This window comes from Gasterosteus aculeatus, chromosome 12 (genome assembly GCF_964276395.1).
Source record: "Gasterosteus aculeatus chromosome 12, fGasAcu3.hap1.1, whole genome shotgun sequence".
In the NCBI taxonomy this organism is placed as follows: Eukaryota; Metazoa; Chordata; class Actinopteri; order Perciformes; family Gasterosteidae; genus Gasterosteus; species Gasterosteus aculeatus.
This window is the reverse complement of record NC_135700.1, coordinates 6,086,213-6,111,318: the sequence shown is the minus strand read 5'-3', so window position 1 is coordinate 6,111,318 and position 25,106 is coordinate 6,086,213. Positions and strand designations below refer to the sequence as shown.

The window sequence follows — 25,106 nt, the reverse complement described above, 5'->3', positions numbered from 1 at the left end:
CACTAAATGCAGGGGAAAGAAAACACTTCTGGTTGATTCTTCATTGTTGTATTTCTAGTTTCCTCATCCACCACCTGCTTTATGCCAAGGAGACGGATTTACTATCAGTGGATAGGAAAGTGCTTTAGGATTGTGTTACTCTTCCCCTCCGAATCAATGCAAAGTTGCTATAAAGCTATAAATTAAACTGATTTAGTCAATTATGATATGAGAATAATTAGTTCATTAATAATGTTGAATTATTATTAACTAATAGATATTGATAGTTAATCAATATCAGAGTTCAAGAACTGATCGTCATTCAAGCTGCACACACTTGTTTGCAAGCTTTTTATTCTTCAAGGACATGACAGGATTTTTAATCGGAAAATAATTGTGCAGTCCTGATTTTTCTTTACCCTCTCCCTCTCTGTCTCTTGGTCTTCGCATTTCATTTTTCAACAGCAAATCCCCGCCAGCCTCATCACCATGGCAACCAGAAGCCGAAGAGACTATCTAGCTTTGTGCCATCGTAGCTTCTGCGCAACTTTGATTGGGTGGGAATGATCTGCATAGAGGCAGGAGAGCTTGAATTGTGCTTTGCGCCATAAAACGGGATCCAACAAACCAAACTGACTTTCTGTTTGCTCTTATCAGCTGGTGTTTCGTCTCAAGGGTTTATATATGTCGAACCAGCCAAGTGGAGAGGGATGTAGATTGGGGCTGAGGAGAGATCACAAGGTGCGATCGATCGTTTGTAGAGCCCGGGGAGAGATGGGACGGGGTGGATCTGGTGCATGTTTAAGAAGAGAACTCTTCCCCGTCAGGGTTTCAAGAGACAAAGCGCTGTCTGCGGCACGGAGAGATAAAAAGCAGCTGGTGCTTTATTTATCAGGAGGGAGGGAGGCCGCTGTGCGCCTGTCAATCCATCAAGACGGCTGTCAGCTTTCTTGTCTTTTTTTTCTGCTGCAGCGCTGGTGCTCAACAGGCAGGAAATCCAGCCATTAACAGGATTTACTGATGGCCAATAGACTGCACTGATCCAAACGACCTCCCTGTGTGGCCCTCTGTTCTCTGGGGACGGTCCTGTGGAAGAACTTCTCACGGGTCCTGCTTTGAGCCCAGTCTTGAAGGTGGATCTCTAGTTCTCTTCTACTCTTCATGTTAGTTTGCGCTGTGCTTGTGCGCTAAAGTGTTTTGTGTTAAAAACGTTTTTAACTCATTTGACTCACTGGCAGATATGCGGTTTAAAAAAAAGAAGAATTGATCAGCATGCTGAAACGTTTCTGAATCACTTGTGATGTAAGATGTAACTATACATACAAATACAGTATAAAACCTGATGCACTTCAGTGTTTCATTTTGTCGAGACAAAAGATATAAAGCCATTCTTGAAATGTCCATTATGATTTTTTTTTTATTGTGAGAGAAATGTGACTTGCCATCACCCCGTAGGTGAGAATGAAACATAAATAAAACACTTACAAAATGTCACAATAGATCACAAATGACACTTCCTTTTTTTGTACATTTGATTTGTTTTATACATACATCATATTTACATATTTGTCTTTTGCCCTTTGTCTTTTGTTTTTTTTTACATTGTTGGGAACAAAACAAATCCACACCAATTTTACGGTGCAAAAGTCTTCCTTCGTTTGAAAGCAGAGGTATAAATGATCTCTCTCTCTCTCTCCTGAGGATGCTCAGCTCTACTTTAGTGCATTTATCGTCTAGGATTTAAGGCTACGCAGGGTTGACCTGATACACACTCGTCTCATGGACAGCCCTATCATCATCATCATCATCATCCTCCTCACCATGATTGTCTTTCACACAGAGGTCTGTGGTTCTGCCCGGCCGCTCCCTCCGACCGCTACGTCTTCAGGTCCCCCCCCCACATTAAAGCTGCTGCTGACTGCTCTCTCTGCGATACCAATTACGATCTCTGACAACTTATTTGTTTCGGCACTCAATTACAAATGCGGTTGGGAAAATGTCACAGCGCGTGAGAGCCCACTCTCATCACATTATCTCTGTACGCCGACGACCCGCTGAGAAAAATATGTCAATTTCTCACGGCAGGTAGAATATGTAAAAAGAAAGTTTAAACTTTGTTGTTGTGATGTGAGGGAAGGGAAGGGAAGAGGGGGGGGGAGAGACTTATTTTGTCATAGGCGCAGTGCTCCCTAGTGGTCAATACACACATGAAACCGACCAGGAACAAAACAAGAGGCTTCATTCTTCTCCGTTTCTTTGACAGGATTACTCCAAAAAGCCATAAACTAAAGACACGAAGCAACTAATTGGCTGTCCCCGTAAGCCTCTTAGAAGACACACTATAATAAAACCGGGCCCGGACACAAAGTCAAATCCTCAGCCGCCACAAAGCAGCTCGGTGGCGCTGCTCTGTGAGCCAATGGGAAATAGAACCTTTCTATTATTTATCTTTTAAAACTTCCTCTTCTGTTTTTAGTTCCTACCTGTCCAGCAGGTAACGTGTGTGCGCCTGTGTGGCTCACAAGTTGGGCTTAGTGGGGATAAAACACAGGCTTAAAAAATGAAGACAGGTCACCGTGGAAACAACACCTAGAAGCCTCGCTTTGGGTCATTTGGATCAAGAACATTTTTAATTCCACAGTGTACAAAGATCTCTGTGATTGGTCTCTCACACGGATAACAAAACTCAAGGAACCATGAACATATTTGGACCAAAGTGCTTCCCGACGCCGGTTCATTTGAAACCACCAGACGCCGAGCGTTTTCTCCCGATTAGGCGTCAAAACAGAGCCTCATCTGGCGTGTTTCCTTCCTCTAACCAGCTGCTTTGTCCCCAGATTAACAGCCTCCTTAGTTCTGAAAGCGCCTCCAGAGTCTATCATCACAGCCGCTGCACTCTGCAACACACAGGAGCCGATAGTTTGCTACCTGCAGAGTTACGCGCGATTAGTTAAAAAAAAAATTAAAAAAGGAGAGGGAAGCTCCACTCGTCGGCGCTGGGATGAGAGATGAGGGCCGTGGAAAAAGCCCATTGACGAGGAGATAAAGCAAGGATCGAGCTAATATCCATCAGCGGCTCCACAACACACAAAAGGATATGAATTGATCCGGTAGACGCAGGGAGATACGTCTCTGTCCTTTCATCACCGCTGAGTCTGGAAGAAGAGTTTCACTGCCAAATGGAGGAATCCATTATTCAAATAAATTAAAACCCAGCCCGCCAACAAGACAGACGGCATAAAGTCTCTATAGAAGATTACCGGAGGTATTTGAATTTAAGAACTTACAGAAGGCAGAATTAGTGGACCAGATATGCTTTAGTGAGTAAAGGAATGTTTGCTTTCAGTGGGAATCCTGACTGTCTTTTTGGGTGGGAGGGGTCGTGTTGCCATGTCACTCGGTTCCTGCAGACTTTTCCTCTGTGCATTTTTTGAACAAGTGGTCAGCAGTGATGCATTTCCAGTGTTGTCATTCATTTGTGTCTCCAAGTGGCCTCTCGTCGGTGTGTGTTTACACCGGGACGGATGGTTGAGCGGCTGGGGTCGTAGAAACAGAATCCCAAAAACCCGGAAAAGGCCGTGGAGCTTGAGACTCACTCGGCAGAGCTTGTGAGGGCGACCGGCTGTCGACCGCTTTCAATTTGATGCTCGCAAATTCAGAATTCTTCCAATTTAAGAAATCTGGACACCAGGCACCTGTGTGTCTTTGGAAACGGGAACCGAATAATCCCTAAAACATTTAACTTGCAGTTGATTATACAAAATATATATATTTCTCTGACATTCTCTTGTATGTATATTTAAATTGCTTGACTGCATAATTTATAGATATTTTCAAGGATGATGTTAAAGGTGCAAAGAAGCCTGGTGGCACACTGCCTTATTACGTATGGAGATGCATTTATTACTACTTGGCAGTAACACATTCCTCCTGAGTCGCTGTGATGGGTGCAGGGAAGAGGAGCAGGGCTTCGCCTCTCAGCAGAAGAAGATCTCTCCATCCCGAGGAGTCTCCGGGAGGTGCGAGGGGTCTGAAAGGAAGGAGGAGGGAGTTCACACTGTGCACTGTACTTTGCATTTCAGACGACACTGGTCTAATCCAGGGACGTAAACTAAGCTGGCGCTAGGACCCAGCGGAGACGGGCGCCCGGTGACCCGGGGGGAGATGGTGAATGCTCTGCACGGTGGACTGTGAGATAAAGAGGAAGCCTGATGCAAGCTGACACTTAAAAGCTCAATTTCTCTAAAAACGCATCACCGGAGTCTACAACCATGACAGGCTGAGCGGCCGCTCCTGAGTATTTCTTATGGTATTGTTAAAGATGAGGGTCAGTTTCATCGGCTAACAAATGTCTTTATATTTCACACTCTAACAGCGATTCTCGGGGTAGAATGTACAGGTGCAGTAGGTGTCCTACGTCTTTTTGTCTTCTAAAAATAGAATTATTAAATAACAACTGGTCTTCAAAAGAAAACGAGTGATTCATAACATTTTTTACATTTTATGTCTTCATAACAACAAATATTTAAATTTCTCGTTCAAGGAAAAAAGACTTAATACTGACTAAATGTAAATGCATCCACTTCCTCATATTCACTATTCTCTACCTGCTTCTGGCGTGCTCCCCCCTTTGCTCTTCTTCTTCTTCTTCTCCTTCTCCTTCTCCTTGCCCTCTTTGCTCTTGTTCTTGGCCAGCTGCAGCAGGCCCTTTGAGATCTGGTTGTTGGCTTCTCCTCCTCTGAGGTTGGTGGAGGATGAGGTGAAGGGATTCAGGCCTTTCCCTTTGGGCTTCGACCGCTGCGGCTGCAGCCTCAGCAGGGAGGAAGAGGAGGACGAGGACGAGGAGGAGGAGGAGGAAAGCTTCGGCGGGTCCAGCTGCAGGGACTGGGGGCTGCTGGGGACCAGGGACTCCTCTGACGTGGTAGAGGCTCTCCTCTGGAGGTGGAGGTACAGAAGATGCACAGCTGTTATCTACATCGGGGAGCGCATGCGCATGAAAGATACAAATATCAGGCTTTTTCAAAGCGGTTTAATGGCAGCAAAAGGGCAACATTTCTGATACGTCCTTAGTGCATTATGAACAGACCCTGGAATTAGTAATATGCACTCATCAATATTTGTAATGCTTTATGACTATAATGAGAACCGATGACATACGGTCAAATATCATAACTACCGGTGTGACTGACTTGTTTTATAGCCAGAATGTATTATATAAGTGTGTGCTTTCAGTAAAGTATTAATTACTCTTTGAATGTTTTTTTGATTTCACTGCACTCAAAGCAAACAATGGCCACTTAAAGTAACTTGCATTGCACTGAATTATACATGGCTTTAAGCAGAGTTCTATGCCTTATGTGGGTTTGTAATGAATTATAGACACGGGCTTCAAAGAAAGTGATGCCAAAAAAACACTTTGGCATAAAAGCCTGGAAATATAACTTCTGTTGTGACTTGTTTACCAGTCCTCTCCCTCCCAGAGCTGTTTTGAAGAGGACTCAGGCGCAAGCCTCCAACGTGAGCGCCTGTAAACACCCCGCGAAAGAGTGTCTGAGCGAAACACAGCATCCCACAAAGCTCGCCGAGGGGCCGACGAAGGCATTGCCTTCGGAAAGAAATCAATAAGAGTCCCCGCTCACCTCCTCCATCTTGTCGAGCTCGCGCTGCACGGCCTCCCTGTCCCTCTCCAGCTTCCTCTGGGCGTCCCTCAGCCGCTCCAGGTCTCTCTGGTACTCCTCCTTCCTCCCCTGCAGGCCGTGCTTCTCCTCCTCCAGCTGGCCCTGCAGCTTCAGGACCTCCTCCTCCTGCAGTGGTTGGAGAGGCACGTTGATGGATTTATTGAAACGGTATAGTGGGATGTGAGAAACTAAAGAGGATGTCACTTCATAGTGGAGCACACTGATATCTGTGGACTATGTGTAGTGCTGAGCTCCATTATCTGAGACTGAATGAACGAATCAGCTAATTACTGATGCACTTTCAAAATGAAACCCTTTCTTCACGCCGAGAAATGCAATCTTTTGCAATTGTTGCGCCTCAACAGCAGTTTTCATTTCTCTTTGCATATGCTAAACATACTACATTGTGTGCATTGAATGGATGTGAATCACCGCTGCATTTCGGTCATTCTCCACGAATGCCGTTAACCAGTAACAAACCCTCTTTACCACAGCCAGACAGATGCAAACAGTGAGTGCACGTACAGAGAGAACGACTTCCTCACTAACGGATCTGCATTGTTTCTACGGATCAATCAAATTCAGAAGGTCTTTACACAAATCTGTGGAAAGCCAACTGTGATTGTCTTCACTGCATCGGTTAACTCTTTTTCTGTACTGTAAGAACTCTTCACTTCACACTTCTGTAACTGTTTGATTACTGTTAGCGTTTTTAAAAGTCATCAAAAGGAAGAGAAAGTGCTTTTCTTTAGAGGCGATTCACTTCGATTCACCGCTCAAAGCATTAAAACTCAGTCGAGGCAATTATAAATACTGCAGCGGCACACAGCCTCGACAGCCTCTGCCTGTCGTGGTTTATCCGTTGACAGATCTAAAGCTAGTCATTTGAGTAAGCCGGCATAGCAGGCTCGCATTGAGCTTATCATAAGCCACCCGGGATGAACCTTTCTACCACCGCTGCAACGTTTAGTTATTTGATTTGTTTTATTGCTTTTCAGTTTTCCGAATGCAGTCGGCCATCACTACGGGAAACTTTGCGTGTTTACCGCCATCGCACATTCCAAACCATCAGGTAGCAGAGCAAATACGGTTACATTTGGAGTCACTGCGGCACCGCCCCCTCATTCATTAATACTTAATCAATGAGAAATACATCAACGTGAATCACAGTTACCTGGGTGTGCACCTGCCCCTCCCTCTCCGTCAGCCGCTGTTCCCTCGTCTCCCACTCCTTCTCCCGCTTCCTCTTCTCCTCGGCGTGAGCCGCCTGCTGCCTCTGCAGAGCCGCCAGCTCCTGCCGCTGCTTCTCCAGGCTGCGCTGCTTCTCCTGCTCGATCAGCGAGCTGGGCCGCGAGGACGCCCGCGACAGGGACGTGAGGGAGGACGAGCTGGAGGAGGCGCGCTCGCTCAGGGCCTGCCGCTGGTCCTCGATGAAACTGTCCTGCTGGACCACCACCGCCTGGGACGGAGGGAGGATCAGGGTCACAATCGCACAGGACCGCTGGTGGTAGACACGTGGTTTTGTGTTTTTTTACAGTTTCTTACCTGCAGGGTGCTGAGCAGGTAATGCAGATTGGAGACACTGTGGAGGAACTGCTGCGGGAAAAGAGAAATCGCTGAGCATACACAACTAAAAACATCCGTCTGTGCTTATCGGTGCACTTGAATTGAAAAGATTCATTTCTAAGTAAAAGCTCCAGTGGAGGATTAATGCAAGGTGAATTCAGTGGACTCTTAGGCAAAGCCAGCATTAAACCCCAACTGATGTGTGGACTTTTACTCCATTCAAAAACGCACAACAAAGAGACGATGGAGTCGAGCATTCAGCCGCGTGTGAACTCGGACTGCACAGGCATATTTATAAAGAGTGACATCTGCAAAAAGTCTTGTGCATCAAATATAAATGCAGCATGGCATCCATTGCTGTCTGTGTAAGAAGTAGAGGGAGGAGGATGAGAAGTGATCAAATGTACAGGAGCATGAGCAGCATCCTTAAAATAAAACATTTTCTGTAGGAATAGTTAGCGGAACCGGTCAATAGCCGGTTAATTATTAAAAATATAGCAGCTTCTCACAACTCTTTTTATTAACAGAAATAGTTTTAAATGTAGGGAACATACATAACATTATTGTCTTTTCTACTCTGAAAACAGAATAGAAATCAACAATTTCCGATTTACTAATTCTAACCAAATATTATACGGGCATGCAATCCATCTGCAAGCTGTAAAGATATTTCGATGACTGGTTGCAGCAGCGTGTCCTTGAACTCACCACCAGAGAACATTTTTCTCTTAACTAATGAATTGAATCTACTGAATAGCTGGAATAGAAGCTGATTTACAATAACAGCTAATCAACTGACTGTCCATGAACCGCCATCATTGGCAACATTTTTCTAATTATTTAGGTTATGACTAATTAAAAGGATTTAATTCTAATAAACAAAAAAAAACAAATCCAACAATAAAAAAGGTCAACTTTGTGCGTGCTGATCATTCAAACGTGTTCCTCATTGAAGGCATGCAAAACATGGCACAAGGCTGCTCACAATAACAGCTTCAGAGCCGCTAGCATGGCTGCGGTACTCATGTCACTTTTTAGATCATTTTCCTTTCTCTGTAATTCTAACCATCATTTCATTATAAAGCTATAATTTAAAGCGTGCTCTTCGAAACAAGCTGTTTACTTTGCCTGCCACATGAGTTGATGCTTCACAGTAAGACCACTAATACAACAAAAATCTACAACACGACACTACTACTCGCGCTGCTGCCATTACTGCTGTTTCAGGTGATAGATTCATGATGATGAAGTTTAGACGGCTCCCATGACAGCAGCAGCTCTAATTGAGTTAGAAACAGGAAGTTGACGTTACCTCACTGTTCCTCTTTAGCAGCTGCAGCATGTTGCCGTTTCCTCCCTGCACACAAGCAAAAACACACCCTTAAGCACTGCCACAGCGATGCACTCACATATACACACACACACATCATGGAGTGTGTACCGTGCATACTGTACAGTGTGTAGGACTGAATGGGATTACAGCTGCACATGTGGGTGTACTGTAAAAATCTAATTGTATCTGTGTACATTAATGATACAGGAACACAGCAGTCTTTCACTTACTAGGTTTTCAATAGGGCATTAACAGCTCAAAGAATTCATTTTCCATTTACAGATTATCGAGAACTCTGCAAACAGCTCTTTTACTGCTGAACCCCCTGTGAACTTTGGCTCTACGCCCGGGACAAAACGGAAATAAAAATCACGCTAGCAGAGTGAATGGCAGCAGAGTAGCCCGGCTCCACTAAAACATTTAAGACACAATCATGTGCAGTCCAGCTGCTGGATCTCTGCAGGATAAACAACTACAGAGGCTGGCAGCAGCCCCTAAAGGCCGCCCATTCATTTTCCTCCACTATTGAATTTGCATACAACTGATGGTCGCCATTAGCAACAGGCCCTTTGCAGGAGGAGTCAAGAGGCTAATTCACTGGTGGGAGAGAAGTGGCTAAATTCATCTCGATGGCGTTGTTAATGTGGGCGCATAAATGCACCCCCACACACGGCCTGGAGATTCTCATTGAGGGGCGGGGGCGTAGCGGCTTCAAGGGTAATTGGCAGCTGAGATGCCGACCTTCTTCAAAACGCTGTCGGACTCCGTCCTGCGCAGATCACCCGCTGTATCCTCGCTCTCCTCGACGTCTCCACCTGACAGAAAGGGAAACCACAGGAGATGGAGATGAACCCGGCGGCTAGATCCACTTACACTCAGAAACACAGGCACAACTATATGGAAAATGTATGTATTATTATATATTTTTAAAGCTTCACACGGCTAGAAATTGTTTTGTGGTTCTGCAGGCTGCTACTGACATAAAAGTCCAGGCCTTTGATGGCTCAATATCTGCCTCAGTGCCACTGGAGTCCCATCCCGAGCACTCAAGCCTCCAGTGGTGAGGCATCGCCTCAGGCGCCGACTCTGCTGACCAAGTACCGACCTAACACTGCACTGAACAGCGGCATTGTGGGAAAAGTGCTGGATGCGGACCCCTGCTTGCACATCAACTCAGCAGTGAACCTTTGCCGCTCTGGGTCACTGAGTCGATGCGGTTCAGTGTCTTCACACCGCTCGTCTGCACGGAGGCTTACTTTTGCTGCTGTGCATCTGATGGCTGTCGAAGCCTCCGAACGTCTCGGCTCGACGGGGCAAACACACGGGCCCCGCTCCCCCTCCCTCCTGGATGTCGACCATCGCCCCGCCCAGGCTGCCGTTCACCAGCCCCTGCAGCGTCTCCACTGTCACAGACAGAGAGAGAGAGACAGAGAGAGAGGGGGGGGACCAAAATCAATGTCAGTAAGTGAATTACCCCGGCTAACTGTGTTACGGTTCAGCTCAGCGCTGACTAATCCTACGAGGCACTTCTGCTTTCAGCCAGCAATTGGCTTCTGTTGCTTAGCAACTATTGACAACCTGTTTGAACCACAGAGCTATTTTGCTAAAAGATAAAATATCCGGCCCTATAAAATTATACGAACTTGGGCTACACAGAGTGTGACGGTGAAAAGAACGACATCTTGCTGGTGGAGGTGAACGAGCGCTAATGATGAGCTGAGACAACCTCAGCAGGGGACGTGACATTACATATGGATCAAGGATTACAAGGTGTAGCTCACCGTCGCTGCTGGTTTGAAAAGTGGAGACCATTGTAAAAGCTGCATTAGAGCTGCAAACATCCTTAGCTGCATGTTTACTTGTGATCAGCTGCTGCTGCTTTATCGTGGAGCACTCTCTTCCTGCAGCAGTACTTTATTCTTCATTAAGGACTGGCTGCATGGCGTTTGTTTACATTCAGTGAGTGTGTATTATTTTGAATGCTAATACGGTACATCTAAAAAGAAACAGTGATTTGTCATTGCACAATACCGTAGCAAAACACAACAAATAACAATGTGTTTTTACATCTTTGTTTGTCAATTATATGTTTTCTTTTGACCAGGAAACACTGTTCTAATTAAACATCTTTTAAGTCTCAAGGTTTTTGCAGCAGCTTCATGCATCAGTCAGCCAAACATCTACAAAACTGGATTGTTTAAATGTACGTCCAACGTTCTCCACACGGCATTCTCTCTCTGTCCGAATAAACTCTATTCACTCTGGCTAACGGCTAACGCTGCTTCCCCCTTCAGAGACATCTGATGAACAGGGCTGCCGAAGCACTGGGCAGTGCACAGGAACCATTGTCTCTGTGACTAAAGGGCAAATAAGATTGGAGATACCATAACTATAAAAGGAAGTGTCCAGCTGCACGGATGAGATCTGCGTTATTGTTCGGAACTCGCAAACAGCACATACACAACACACTCCGACTTACCCTCCTGCAGGGCGTCCAACATGATGGACGCCCCCCTGGGCGGCTCCAGGCTGCAGGCCGACCGGAAGAAAGGCTGGACCTGCCGGTAGACCTCCTCCCCTGGGTTCAGAGGCTCCCACATCCCCCTGAAGAGCTGCACCTTCTCCTCCAGCAGAGACATGATCTCTGTGTCCTTCTGCCTCAACATATCTGACCGGCAGAGACAGGCGGGGAGGAGAACATTTTTGTAGCATTTGTGGCAAATGTTTTCCCCTGTGGAGACCGTGGACGTGTTTCCCTCACCTCGCATCTCCTTGGCTTTCGTCTCCAGTTGTCTCTTGTCATCTTCCGTCTCACTGGGAATACCTTCGTCCTCATCCTTCTCCCTGTCCAATCAAAATCTACATCACTTCCAATATCTCTGAATAAGTCTACAAGCAGGGATGAAACAATTCAAGTTGGAAATGAATGGCCAAAGACTTTGATTCCTGGATAAAAATAAAGTGGCTATTTCTTTTTCTGACTATTATTGACTAGCCAGTTCTTTCCGATTTTGAAATAATTGTTCTCTTCAGCCTTTCAGTGTGTATAACACTAACACCTCTGAACAGGAACAGAGGTGGGGCAGAGTCTCTTCTACCTCACTTCTGCCAATATATTGATTTTTGTATTTGAACAATCTGACAGGGAGAGAAAAGTAGACTGAGTGACAGAGAGGTAGATCTCTCGCCTTCCTGCTGGCTGCAGTGGAATAATCCTCTGCTTATAGTGAGCTGCCCTTGAAGCCAATCCAGTATTAGACTGTCCCTGAGTACATCCCATCCCCAGGTAGAGCGGCGCTAATCCTCCTGACAGCAAAGTGCTTTGTCACAGCTTCCCGTTTATTACTATCTGGAGAACTGGGCTGGGTCTAACATCTGGGTTACAACACAGAAATGCTGTGGATGAGCCCTGAGCAGCCAATAGGGCATGTGAAGCACGTCTTGGCCAGTTGAGTTAATGAGCTTAAGTTAGAAGTAAATGGAGCCTGAGGTGAAACTCTCAGTGAAACAATGTTCTTCTGGCCAAAAAAAAGCATTCAATGGTTGTATTAGCAAAATGCCCTTAACACTCTTTTAATTAAAATCACCTAGACGCATAAATAAATCCCACTTACATGGACTGCATGGCCTGCTGGATGAGCTGCATCCAGGTGTTGCGCTCGTCCTTCGAGCCGGCCAGGACCTCCATCATCTCCGGCTTCTCGATGCCCGTCGTGATGAGGAAGAGGCCGCGCTCTTCGTTGGCCACCTCCCTCACTATCAGCTTCTGGAGGGAGATGACCGTGCAGCGCTGGTCCTGTGGGGAGGGAAGGGCGAGGGAAGAAGGGGAGGGGTCGATGGAGGCAAACGAGGCAGGAGGAGAATGAACAGAAGAGAGAGAAAAGATGAAGAGGAGGAGGGAAAACAAATGTTGTTGGTGGGTGGAAGCAGGGGGGGAGTGAAAGGACGGGGAGGACGGGAATAGGCGATCAGGGAAAAACAGGCATCCCAAAAGGGCCGAAGGACAGGGATAGATAGGTTAAAGAAATATGGGTGTGGGGGGAAGGGAGAAATAAGGAGAGAATACTTTTAGATGCTGGTTAATGTTATCGTCAGCTGATCAGCGGTCTTTGCACCCTTAAGGTTGCAAAAAAAAAAAAGGCTAAGCACGGTTTAATAAGCTAACACCACAACCTCTCGATCCAGTGAAACTCAGCCGCACTAAACCACATCCCAAAGTTTTTTCAGCAATCTCGTCTGAGGTTTAGGGAAAGGTTCTTTTTAAAGTAACTGTGCTGTGGAATAATGGTACAATCCACAATCCGCAGCTCGTGCTTTGTGAGGGATGCACAAAGGTTCAATCAAGGGAAATCTAGTGTGCATTTTTGATCTGTACCTTTGTCTTTTTTATACAAACCTCCTTCTCGGTTTTATTAAGCTTCAACTGAAACCACCTTATTCGGCTAATTTTCCGCCAAGGTGACCTTTGACCTGGGCTACTTTACACCGTTGGGGATCTTAAGGACTGAGGCTTGAGAACCTGGTTCACATGGCCGGTATCCATTCAAAGCCACACGTTATGTCAATGGCTTCAACTCAACAATCTCAAAGTTTTTGGAATGATGGATTTTTATGCCACAGGCCTGCCTCTGTTTTCATTCCGCCCACTATGTGTGTGTGTGTGTGGTTGTGTGCGTATGTGCCACGAAGCTGTGAGTCCTGTGAACACGGAAAAAGACGTTTATAATTATAATTGATTATGAACCTTTAGAATTTATCACAGTTGGTTTGGATGGCGAGAGCGGCTTTATTAGCTACAGCTCACCATGTCATGCAATATTACGGATAGGCAAAGGGCGGCGGGTAAAGCCAACAGCAACAACAGTGTGATCGGAAAACATGACAGCAATGTCTCTGGCGGTGATCTTCATTACCGGAGAGATGGGAAAAAGGAAGGAACAGGGGGCAAGGAGAAGGACAAAAGGCTTAAAGAGAGAAATGAGAGCGGGAATCCTACCAGCATGGCGAAGACATATTTCTGGTCTTTCTCTTGGAGGAAGACGAAGACGTCCGACAGCAGCAGAGCGTGGACGTCTGGAGAAGAGCCGGGAGGAAAGTGGTTGGATAAGTACAACGTGTGAACGCGCGTTTACGGGCAGAGTTTGCGGCCTCCTCACCCTTCGGTCTCCCCTGGCAGTTCTTCAGCTGCAACATTCCGTCGTGGATCAGCCTCCGCCTCAGCAGATCCTCCTTGGCGAAGATCTGGCCGCTTTTTGTCATCATGATGGACTTGCTGTCCATGCGGCCGTGAAAGTCTTTCAGGCGGCGCCTCTTCTCGTGCTCGTTCACCTTGTTGTCGACCGCGGCGATCACCTCCTTCACCAGCCGGACGGCGTCCGTCAGGTCCTCGTGGTCCTCCTCGCTCTCTGCGCTCGACATGTGACGAGAGAGAGGTGAGACAGGGTAGCGGTCCAGCATTGATAACTGTCTCGGTATAGACAAAAACACCTGTTAACCAATGGCCGGTAACCAAAGCCCCATCTTTTTTATCTGAGGAAGTATGATTTTAAGAACAGTTGTATTTCCATGCCGGTGCAAAAAAACGGCAGACACAAAATGCATCATGGCCATTTGGCCATTTGGCAATTTGGACTCTGCCCATGAAATATGCACCATGATTAAGCCCAAGAGTCGATATGTCTCTGATACACATGTCTTGTTTATATTGTGCACTTGGGTTTCAGACATCAGTAAGTAACACTTTCCCCCCCAAAGTCAAATATTTTCCTCCTATGGTTAGTACCTGAGTGCTCTCGAGCACCATAATCCTATCTGTAAATGTGAGCGTGCCATGTTACTCCCACACAGTAAATATCAGCATTGGCAGGAGAGAGTCCTTTTAAAGCACCTTGGGGATTAAGGTAGAGCCCCCCCGTGCCACATAGAACTATAAACAGGCTTTGAGGGGGATTAGATTGAATGTACACAGTGGGAGGCCAGACGAAGAGGTGCTTTCAATCAGATCTAAATAACGTGTGAAATATTTTACATCCACAGTGGATTTAGCCTAAATATTCTATATATATGTATATATATATGTATATATGTATATATATATATGTATATATGTATATATAATATATATACACACACATATATATAAATCATCTTCAGGGGGATGTGGGAGCCTCTGAACCCAGGGGAGGAGGTCTACCGGCAACCTGAAGTGATTTAAGCTGACAAGGCTTTCCATTTGCTCAACCTTGATATTTTAATAGATTTTATAAACATATTCTAGACTGAGTAAAAATATGCTTATCAAAGTGTCTTTGGGCAACTTCACTAAATTATTATCTTGTATTGTATATTTTATGCAAAGTGATCAGAGGATAGATAAGAATTGATAAAAGACTTAAATGTCTCCAGCGAACGCTACGAAGCGGAGCTATTTACGGAACCAACAAAACAATTGAACACAGAGTGAACTCTGTATTTTTGCCATCTCATTAATCGATCTGTAGTCGCCAGCGCAGCCCCAATTAAAACCAACTTCCTCCCGCCACTTTCCCCAATCCATACAGTCGAGTCAACCGGCAGGAAACTAACCTTTAGTGTGCTGCAGAATTCTCTGAATTAGCACCGGGTACTTTGTTATCCTCTGGGTCACCAGTAAGATGCATTCTGGGATACCAAGCCTCCGCACAATGCTGCTACTCATCTTTTTCTGGGGAAAAAACAACAACAAGTGCTTTAGTGAAACATGTCAATGTAGCAGGTGGCTCTAAACGATAAACAGAAATGTAAATTCCATTCTCTGTAGAACAATACAGGCATATTACTTAAGATGGTGTTTGCTGTGATTATGGATACGACCATTTCAAAACAATAAAAGACAATGGAAAAACTAATGCATTTGAAATAAAGCAGACAGTCTTAAGGGTATTGTGGCCCACATAGAAACGCTTAAAGTGCATGAAAAAAAGAGACAGAATGAGAACAAGCTTTCCTGGCTAACACAATGAGTGCCACTTATCACACATCTATTCAGCAAAAGAAACATCGCCTCCCGGAAGACCAGACATCTCTACTTCAGAAAAGTATTACTGATGCGGGACACAGCAGTGACTAAAATGGGACTGGCTGAAAGGGGCTTACTTTGATAAAGGCCTTGAAGCGTTTGTCTTTGGTCAGGAGGTCCTTGTAGAAATTCACGGCTTCGTTGTGGCGGCTGCAGAATCTTCCGTAAACCCTCTTCATGCTTTCACCTTTGCACCCTGAGAACTGGAGCAGAATTTCACAGGCATGAATAGGCAAAATAAATATGGGTACAACAGAGCAAAAGAAAATTAAATAAAAAAACTACTAGGGCTTGAACTTCTATTGCGAGCTGGGACTCTGTAAGCACTGTGTTTTAGTTTCAAAACTCCAAAAGGTAAAACCGGAAGAACCATATTTAAAGAACGCGTCACATAAGAGGTGAATTAACTCATACAGCATACTAAAACAGCGCTGGGGACTGCTATCTGTTTCAACGGTCCTGAAACATGGAAATAGGAGAATACAGTGCGAGGCCGGATGAAGGAACAGAGGTGCTTTGAGCAATAATACCCAAAAGGATCATGCTGATGTTGAGCAGCTGTGCTGTTCCACATCTCGGTTTAGCGTTGGCCTTTCTTACTAGAGCTTAACACATAGCCCAGCTGAGGCTGATGGGAATGTTATTCCCTTTCCAGGAATTCTGTAATAAACCAAAATATTGGAAACACTGAAATGTCAAATGGAAAGAAAAGTTAAGGGATCTCCGAAGTCTACAGGATTCATCCTATGGGGACCATGCTTGTGTGTACAAATGTCATGGCGATCATTTGCCTAATAGTTATATAATTAACTCATAATTATGTTCATGTCCGGAGCAAAGTAGTGAACCAACCTACCAACTCACTGACATTGAATAGTTTATGGGAGTGCTGTTTTTAAATCCTCTTTTTAAATATTTGCAGCCACCATGTTTCCAGCAAAGATGCCCCAAAAGAAGAAAATAAGGAGCCACAATTTGGGGACCTGAAGTCGCACTCTAACCTGGCTGACCAGGATGTCCCCTATCCTGTTGATGATGAAGCCTCCCTCCATGCTCCCCCCCTGCAGCTGGCTCTCCTTCTTCCTCTCCAGGAGGCGGAGGAGGTGCTGCGTGTGGAGCTCCAGCAGCTCGTCGATGGCGGGGAACAGCTTCTCCAACATCTGCAGCTCCAGCTGCACCTCCTTCTGGAGGCCTTTGCTGTAGACCTCGGACATGATGCGCAACGTCCGGATGTGGTGCATCTCCGTCTGCATCAGCTCTGAAGGACACGAGGGGAGGAGACGCCTGGTCAAAGCATTACTTAAGCAGCACTTTGTGTACCCGACCACACATCTGTGCCTCTGCATAATTCTACCTCTGAGGTCGTCAGGCAGCGTGTGTCACTGATTACCTTTGTGTAAGCATAGAAAATAGGCTTTTCAGGGGCCTCAAATAGATTCTAAGCAAAGGCTTGAGACGTCTGGACACACAGTATGTAACTGAATGAATATATTTTTATTAATAGACTACACCATATACAGTAGTTTCTACTCATTTAAACTACTACTATTTCTACTTGATTTAAAAAACAGACACAATGGAGACTAAATGGCATAAACACTTAACTGCACTTTTTAAAGTTGCATAACATTTTCCTGTATTTCCGATGAACTTGTTAAAAGCGTATTCAGGTTAATGGAATGCACCATAGATGACGTCCTGCTTCTTGGCTAGCTCTTTGTCCAGCTGCTGCAGGTACTGCTGCTGCTCCGCGCATAAACTCCAAGAGTCTGCTTCCAGCTCCTTGGCCTCGGCCTCGAACTCCCCCATCAGCTGGCCGTCCATCATCTCCGTCCCTGCACAACACAACTTCTACTTTCAAGCTCAAGTTACATAATAGGATTTTTTTTATATCGACCTGGTTCCTGTTTTGATTAGTAAAGCTACGTCACCGCCATTTGCTATATCCCATTCGTATATAGACTGCTATTATTTGCTGACGTTGCACTGATTATTTAATTTAGTGTGTGTGTGTGTGTGTGTGTGTGTGGGTGTGTGTTAACCTTCATCAGTGAGTGATTCCATGGACTCTGTGACCTGGTTGGTTCTGTTGAGGGAGTCGGTAGACTGGGAGAGATACCGCAGGCCTTTAATGGGCATGTCGTCAAACACCGGACTGGAGATAATAACAATAAAAACACAAAATTAAAACCACAAACACCCAATAAGCTGATTAAACAAACAGGGTGCAGATATGGTGCAGTGGTCAAATAAAATGTCATCCCCAAAGTGGCTTTAATGCAAAAACATTAAAAGCATTCTCTGACAAACACACAGCAGCTCACCCAGCGATGTTGCTTATGGAGAGACTCTTGGAGAGGTTGTTGCCGTGGAAGGTCATGATGCTGGTGTGTCTCCGTGATGGGATCATCAGGGAAGGATGCTCTTCGGGAGACAAGATGGCAGACCAGGGGCGCTCCCTTGTTCCACCAGCTGGACCAGAGACAGACACATTACAGGAAATGAATATTGTGCTCATCACTGAGCACTATACAGGCAACAACCAAAGTTAGGTGTAGGACAAAGGTCCTTAAACCTGCATTCTTTTTTAAAGTCTTAAAGAAAATTACCTCCAGCTACCCTTCAGAGAATAGTTTTAGGCTGTAAGATGTAAGACATTATGACACATACTACATGTAGTGATACTGCTGGAGTTACATGATGTTTCTCAGCAGGAAGCGCATGATTGTTTCCTGTTCACTCTGAAATGGCCATAGCTAGTAGCACCGCACTCTTAAGATTTGCTCTTCTAGTGAGTCATTTTCAGTGATTTCCTCTCACAACAGCCCATAACCTTGCTGTGAGCGAACACAAAGTAGGAATGGATTGCAGATGCTTGGTTTATTGAAGCTATTTCCAGTCCAAATGGCTGCTAAAAAAAACAAGTAATGTTGAATTTTTCGATTAGATCTGCAGATGAGCGCTGGAAATGACAACATGTGCCAGTGGTTTTGCACTCACATTTGTTCCTCATCGTGACCGTAGGAAACAGGCTTGAATCTGGTACTGAAAACTGTTGTTTGGGCGGCTGGCCAGAAAAGGAGAGAACAAAAGTATTAATGAGGAGTTTGCATCAATAATGGTTGCAGGAGACAAAGAAGCGTCTGGAATCTGTGGTGCGGTTACGCTCGGGGAACTTTTACCTTCATCTTCACCTTGGCACAAACAGGCAGGCTGTCCCTGCAGCTCTTGTGGACGGAGGCATTACAGTCTGGAAAGAAAAGCACCAGAACGCTGAGTGAACGCTATGAGCGCGGCGGTGGGGGTGTCGAGGGCGTGTGGAAAAGGTGGGGGCAAGACATTCTGACTCTGACTTTTTTCATAGCCGGCCAGGAAACTCCACCAGCCCACTAATGAAAGCCAGACTGGAGCAGAGCATGTGATGCAATGGAGGGGTAATACGAAAGAAAAAAAGAAAAGAATGACACACGGACAGTGCATTGCGTGGGAAAATGTCCTTTATAAAAACATTTCCAAAGCCACATTTTGAAACCAAAGTCATCATATTGGATTGGATTAAAATAAGATCTTCTCTGTTAAATCAATGAAAGGACTTTTTCTAAATTCCATACTTTGAAACAGAGAGGTCCACCGACTGGACCACTAAATAAACTACTGAATGAACAACCAGCAGAGCCAAATACAAACATACTATGACCATCATTTGGAATGTCAAATTGATATTTAAGAAATGTCCAGAATTCTACATATGGGCAGTCAGTTGGGAGGATGCGGGTGACAGAAATGTTGAAACCAAACAGACTCGTCACAGATGCTAACCAACAACATTTCCGCTCTTTAGGATTACATCAATGCACTCACGCTCTGACACTCTCTCGGTCAGGGGGAGAAAATAGTCCAGTGTGAACAGCATGTAGTGCGGGAGATATGTCACTTTACCACGTGTTATACATGCTAACGTCTAGTCAACCACATTTTCTCCGCTGGAACGCCCCCCCACAGGGCACAGCTTCACGTTTTCCCCACTGGAAGGGGCCTCTCTAGGGCATTTGATCTAATTTTCTCTGTTACTAATGGTGGTAAAAGCAGCTTAAAGTCTAGCCGATTTATTCTCCTCTTAAACGCTTTTGCAGGGCATTTTAATGCTTTTTGTGGACGTTTCAAGCGATTCCAGCTAATCTCAGACAAAGGGCAACTGTCTGTTGAATGGACACCGGCCAGACATCTCCCCTCAGAACAGTCTGTGGCTCCAGAAATCCCAACCGGAGCTGATTCCTGCCAGTTTGAGGCACATTGTGACCATTGACAGAATCGTCTGATCCATCGCAGAGCTGTTTCTCCTTATTAGGCGGTGTCTGGCTTGCGCCAAAGGCTTGTGCAATAAACTAGATCCTCTTTATTGTTGCTGCTGATGTTTCAGTAACAATGCAAGAAAAGGTTTGGTTGTCCGAACTGAAAGCCCGTCTGGGGGACATCAGAAGTTGTCCTTTAGAGAGCGTCACTACTTCAAACAAGTCATGAAGCTCAGAGGGTAAAAGGATTTTCTGTTTGGTATTATTTGAGTTTTTGACTTTTTAACACTTAAATAACATCAGCAAGATAGTAAGCAAACATATACATATACTATCTGTTACGATCAATTGAAAAAAAATATAAAAAGTTAATAAAGTCAATAAACTAGCTCCCTTTCCATTATGCTTCAAAAAAATCCCTTTTAATCAAAATGTTGAAACAAGTTCCTTCTACACTGTTTTATGATTGTGTTTGTTGTCTGACTTGGAACTAACTAACAACCACTACCTGGTCTTATCTAACGTTTGTAGATGATGCATTGTTTGCATTGCATTGTTTCTGTTTCCCCTTTGGGGAGTAATGCAAATCCTCTTATGCGATCTCCCTAGTTTTCTTCCCAAAATAAACTCTTAAACTACATATGTGGAAACCTCCTGTGATTATTGACAGAGCTTTGACCGTAGGTTGATGCCACGTAGCATCAAGGCTTGACATGCAGGGGCCACTGCACAAAAGGTTTTCTTTTCCTTACAGTACACTTGCATGTTTAGTGTTGGGTGCTCTCAGCAGCGCAAAGAGATTAGCGTGTTCTCTTATTCAAGGTGAAACTACAGAGGGACTTACGCGTGCACTGGAACGCCTCCTTGCTGTTGAAAGCCTTGTTGCACTGGAAGCACTGGGCCGCCTGGCCCGGGCTCACTGGTGTGAATAGATGACCGTTGATCGTCTTCTTGTCCTTTTCTTTGACCTCCTTGTCCTTCTCCCTTTTATCGCGGTCCTTTTCCTGCACAGGGGGCAGCGTCATAGTTTAGAAGACAACCCAACCAAGACAGGGCGGTAATTACTTTACCTTTTATTCCAGCCTAGTACAACAACAACAACAAAAACAGAGAGACAATGCTGAGTCACGTTTGGCCAGTTGCTTGTGATAAATTCCAATCTTGACCCAGCGGAGCAATGTACTACGCAGCAAGGGGCTTTGCATATTAAGTGTTGCGTTATCTATGTTGACAACAGATTGCCTCATTAGAAGACTTTTTGAATGCAGTGAGTCTTTGTTTCAGGGAATCTTTTGATTTAAAAATAAATAATAATAGCGTTAAAACCTGGAATTTGCTGTATTTTTAACAGGATTACTGGTAGGTGGTTTATAATTCGGAACAGTTCCACACTATGGTTATGCTATTGGTGTAATAGTATTCTATCTCTTTTCTGCTACTGTCTATGTGACTCCTTTCAAATTGACGGAGATTCGCTGTCTGGGAATCGGATCTCCGACCTTTGCACAACAGGGCATTCGGTCTGGTCCGCGCTCGCAGACGAGGTCGTCCTCAGCTGTTGGTCATCTCGGTACACCGAGCTGAATCACAATCCCCATAAAGCTACGAGAAGAACAGAGCTCTTATTCTCGTGGAGTTGCATCACAGAGCCTCCACCCAAACCCAGAGGAAACGGTAGAGCGGGGGCGGGAAATTGAGTTTCCAGCTCGCTTTAATAGCCGGCCCCCGGGCCTCTCGGTTTGAGGGGACCACAAGGCTCCGACACACTGTAGCTCTCTTTTTCCTCTCGTCTTCTTTACCGGCAGCTTCGAGGCGCCGTTCGACTGGCTTGAACACAGACGCCTGCATGTTGCATTACAACAACGCTTGTCACTTCATGCAACAGCTGTCTAACCACGAAACACAGCGACAAACTCCAGATGAGCATTCTGCACCCCAGTGACTTTTATAAGAATCGCTTCCTTTTTTGACACTCAATGATATCTTCTTTTTAAACACAATAAAAAAAATTTAAAAAAGTTTAATGCTTTGGAAAAAAAACAGCCAATTCAACATTTAAGCATCAGTTCTTCTGGTGGCAGAAATGATTAATTCTGAATCACGGTTTCAACACAAAAAGACATATGGGTGAAACATACTGAATGAGGTAATGACTTGACTTGAAAAAAGACATCAGCTCCAGGAGGGAACACAGCGAACCGTTTTCACATGATACCTGACAGCCTCTTCCACTACAATTTAGACGAAAAAACAAAATATAAATAAAAAAAGAGCAGTCCTTTCGCCTACCTCCAGCCAACCTTTCCATCTCGTTGAGATGCGGTGTCTCCGCGTGAAGCTCCTGCATAACATCACTGGCTGTGGCTGAGGCTTCTGGCGGCACTCAGGCTACATCGGAGTGAAAGCCGCAATGAGGAAGTGATCGGCTCGCGACGGGAGGTACAGACGCGATTTCAAAATGGCCCTAACTACCTCCTCTCTGAACAGGACATCCAGACTCTGGCTGTTGTTATTAACGGACAATGTATTTTTCTTAAAAAGACTTTGGAAGTTTCAACGTGGTGCGTGACAGGTCAGCGGTTGCTGAGGTTGCCGTTTTGGTTGTCCCCGACAACAAACATACTGCACGGATTCAATTCAACAACCTGGTGCCAACTTCAGCAACAAAGCCCTGTTAATAGTTTGCTAAAAAAAAAGAAAAACATGGTCAATAATGTTTCCCCTGTATCTTTAAAAGCAGAGCAGCGACTGAGGTTGGATAAGACTATAAAACCACCGTCATCTTCGTCTTCCTGTTTTACTTCCTGTTCACCCTTCTGCGTCTCTCTCCAACGACTGCGCAATAACGGATTGCAAAAAAAGTTGAAGTTGCTCTAAATAGTAAATTTTTTCCCAAATAAGCATAATTACTGGATATCAAAATACAGTGCGTCACTCCTGCGGTTTTGTGCTTTCATTTAGTATTCATTCATTAAGTATTTTTTAGTACTAAGAAGTCCACATTATGCTGAGGAAGAGTTGTTTTTCTCTCACAAAAAGGACTAGAATTTTCATTGCTTATAATGTAATAAGAAGATATTCTCACTGGAAAAAGATTTTTTGCCGTTAAATAACTTGCTCAGACTTTGTCTTTTAATCCAGAGATTCATGTCTGCAACAAAGAAAAGGCTCTGGGGGCAAATCTGAAAAAAGACACCAACTTGCCCTGAAGAAAATCACTGAAAAAGAAAAGAAAACCACAGTCTGATGGACTGGAGTTGTTCAGAAGCCAGCAGAAGGATCCCAGTGTGAGTGGTGGGAGGCTGAAAAGCAGCTTGCTGCTCGGTCATCCTCGCTCAGAGGAAGACACGTTTAAAAAGGTGGAGAGGCCTGGGAATGGAAGCCGAACAGGGTAACAGACAGTTAAATATCCACGTTCCCTCACCCTGGTCTTTTTGTACATCTTGTTCTTGAGGTAGCTGAAGGTCCGGCTGACTTTCGTCACGCTCTTCCCCTCAGTGTCGCTCCGCAGAGGGCCCGGCTCCTCCTCAGATATACTGTCAGACACACACACACACACACACACACACACACACACACAAACACACATTTTATCCTCAAGGAGCTGCATTCCCAAGGCTTACCTGTTAACACATTCCAAACGCTGTTTTTCACAGCACTGTAAAGCTGTAAAAGCCTCAGGAACTATTTTCAGTCATGGTGTGTGTGCAGAGCTTAACTGACCTGTACGCTAGGGACCCGGAGGCGCTGGAAAACGACCTCATACCTAGAGAAGAAATAACAGGAATACATGGGTAGGACAAAGTGTCAGGAGTTTATTTTCTAGTTGTTGTGAAATTTTTCCACATTTGTGAAATGTGGAAATTCTCCTCTATCTCCATTTCAAAATGGTGAAAATGTTTAGGGGTTGGACAGAGCTGACCACCAGTGAATGAGCTGACTGACCTCAAACCGCAGCTACCAACACACACACAAACACGCACGGACGCAAGCGGAAGGGCGACATTTTGATCCAGTGCCATTGATGACTGCTAAAATACTAGCTCCAAATGAAATAAAAGCCTTGAACTCTCAGAAGTCTTGTTCTATTTATATAAGAAATGATGGACAAAAATCAACTTGATCAGATATTGCGGCCGCGTCTCACATCACATAAAATCCATCTTTAAAATGTATGTAAGATGTGTTACCCAACAGCATGCAGAATTACTGCCTCCGTCAACCACCACAAGCTGCAGTTTACAGTTGAGTGAAATTGTCCTAATTAGCATAATAATCAATGGCCAGTCATTTTATTTGAAAAGGTCACAGCGACCTTTGACCTTTTGCTAACACATCCTTTCCGGTTGACCTTTTGAGTGAAGGTGGACAGATTTAAAGCTGAGACTTCACCGACTGAATGGCCACAGCTATACATTTTAAAATGCCATTAAAACATATTCCACACACGGGGCCTTAGTTAAATCATCACCATCGAGGGGGGGGCAACTTCCTTCCTCACGATCATTTCGCCTTCAACATTCTGTAGCGCATTGTAAGCAAGTATGCAAAGCATTGCTCGCCGGCTCTGCATCCGAAAGTCACACCCAAACCAGGTCCATAGGGACAAAGTTGAATCGGGAGGAGACGTAGAGCGCCAATGGAAAAAGCTCACGGATAAGCAAAGGGAAGGCTTGATTGTCTTTGACTAAAGTTGACACACATTTATCCGAGAAGGCCCTTTACCAGCGGTGTTTGTGATAATTATATGTTCTCTTTCTCCGGTGATTGCGTTTAAAAAACGGGGACATATCTAAGGATAGGTCAGCTGAATCCTGGACCCAGAACTGGACAGGGTTTTTACAATTGTCGTCAACAGGTATTATTAGTTGTATTCTAACTGCACAATCCCAAGACACACGGCTTCATGTCAGCAGTAAGTACCGGTTTCCTTAAAAAAGTTTGATGCAGCTGAACTTTGGACCCTTTGGCGTCTAGTTGCAAAAGCGTACACACTGCAGGGAGCATTGTAAAAAGTGAAAGGCTGTATGTTTATGCAAGGCTTCTCAGGATATTCAACGTAACAAGAGGCATTTTGCGGCTAAATACTATGAAGTCGTAACGGAACTTTTGCCTCTGGGTTAGTTCTTTGAGGGAGAGCCAGGGCTCTAACGGCAACAACTACCGGTCTGGGTCCAACATCACAGCTACTATCTACTGCA

General features: G+C 44.9%; 1 protein-coding gene across 13 annotated transcripts in view; it reads right to left on the bottom strand.

The window, feature by feature from the left end:
* Positions 1-1,370: 1,370 nt before the first annotated feature.
* akap13a (A-kinase anchoring protein 13a) overlaps positions 1,371-25,106 on the bottom strand; it is a 77,348-nt gene continuing 53,612 nt past the window's right edge. For 4 of the 13 annotated variants that reach the window (XM_078085215.1, XM_078085219.1, XM_078085223.1 and 1 more), the window contains 24 exons: positions 23,629-23,671; positions 23,330-23,441; positions 20,750-20,909; positions 18,796-18,863; positions 18,614-18,680; positions 17,938-18,085; positions 17,656-17,768; positions 17,299-17,448; positions 16,615-16,871; positions 15,691-15,816; positions 15,142-15,259; positions 13,713-13,961; positions 13,553-13,629; positions 12,171-12,352; positions 11,318-11,400; positions 11,036-11,224; positions 9,813-9,959; positions 9,298-9,371; positions 8,536-8,580; positions 7,203-7,253; positions 6,832-7,116; positions 5,619-5,783; positions 4,587-4,950; positions 1,371-4,009 (listed from right to left, as the gene is read on the bottom strand). In XM_078085215.1, coding sequence (XP_077941341.1) covers positions 3,957-4,009; positions 4,587-4,950; positions 5,619-5,783; positions 6,832-7,116; positions 7,203-7,253; positions 8,536-8,580; positions 9,298-9,371; positions 9,813-9,959; positions 11,036-11,224; positions 11,318-11,400; positions 12,171-12,352; positions 13,553-13,629; positions 13,713-13,961; positions 15,142-15,259; positions 15,691-15,816; positions 16,615-16,871; positions 17,299-17,448; positions 17,656-17,768; positions 17,938-18,085; positions 18,614-18,680; positions 18,796-18,863; positions 20,750-20,909; positions 23,330-23,441; positions 23,629-23,671 — 3,326 coding nt within the window. In that variant the 3' untranslated portion in view covers positions 1,371-3,956. Of the gene's footprint in view, positions 4,010-4,586; positions 4,951-5,618; positions 5,784-6,831; positions 7,117-7,202; positions 7,254-8,535; positions 8,581-9,297; positions 9,372-9,812; positions 9,960-11,035; positions 11,401-12,170; positions 12,353-13,552; positions 13,630-13,712; positions 13,962-15,141; positions 15,260-15,690; positions 15,817-16,614; positions 16,872-17,298; positions 17,449-17,655; positions 17,769-17,937; positions 18,086-18,613; positions 18,681-18,795; positions 18,864-20,749; positions 20,910-23,329; positions 23,442-23,628; positions 23,672-25,106 lie in introns of all 13 variants that reach the window. The other 9 variants (XM_078085217.1, XM_078085221.1, XM_078085216.1 and 6 more) reach the window with 5 other exon arrangements.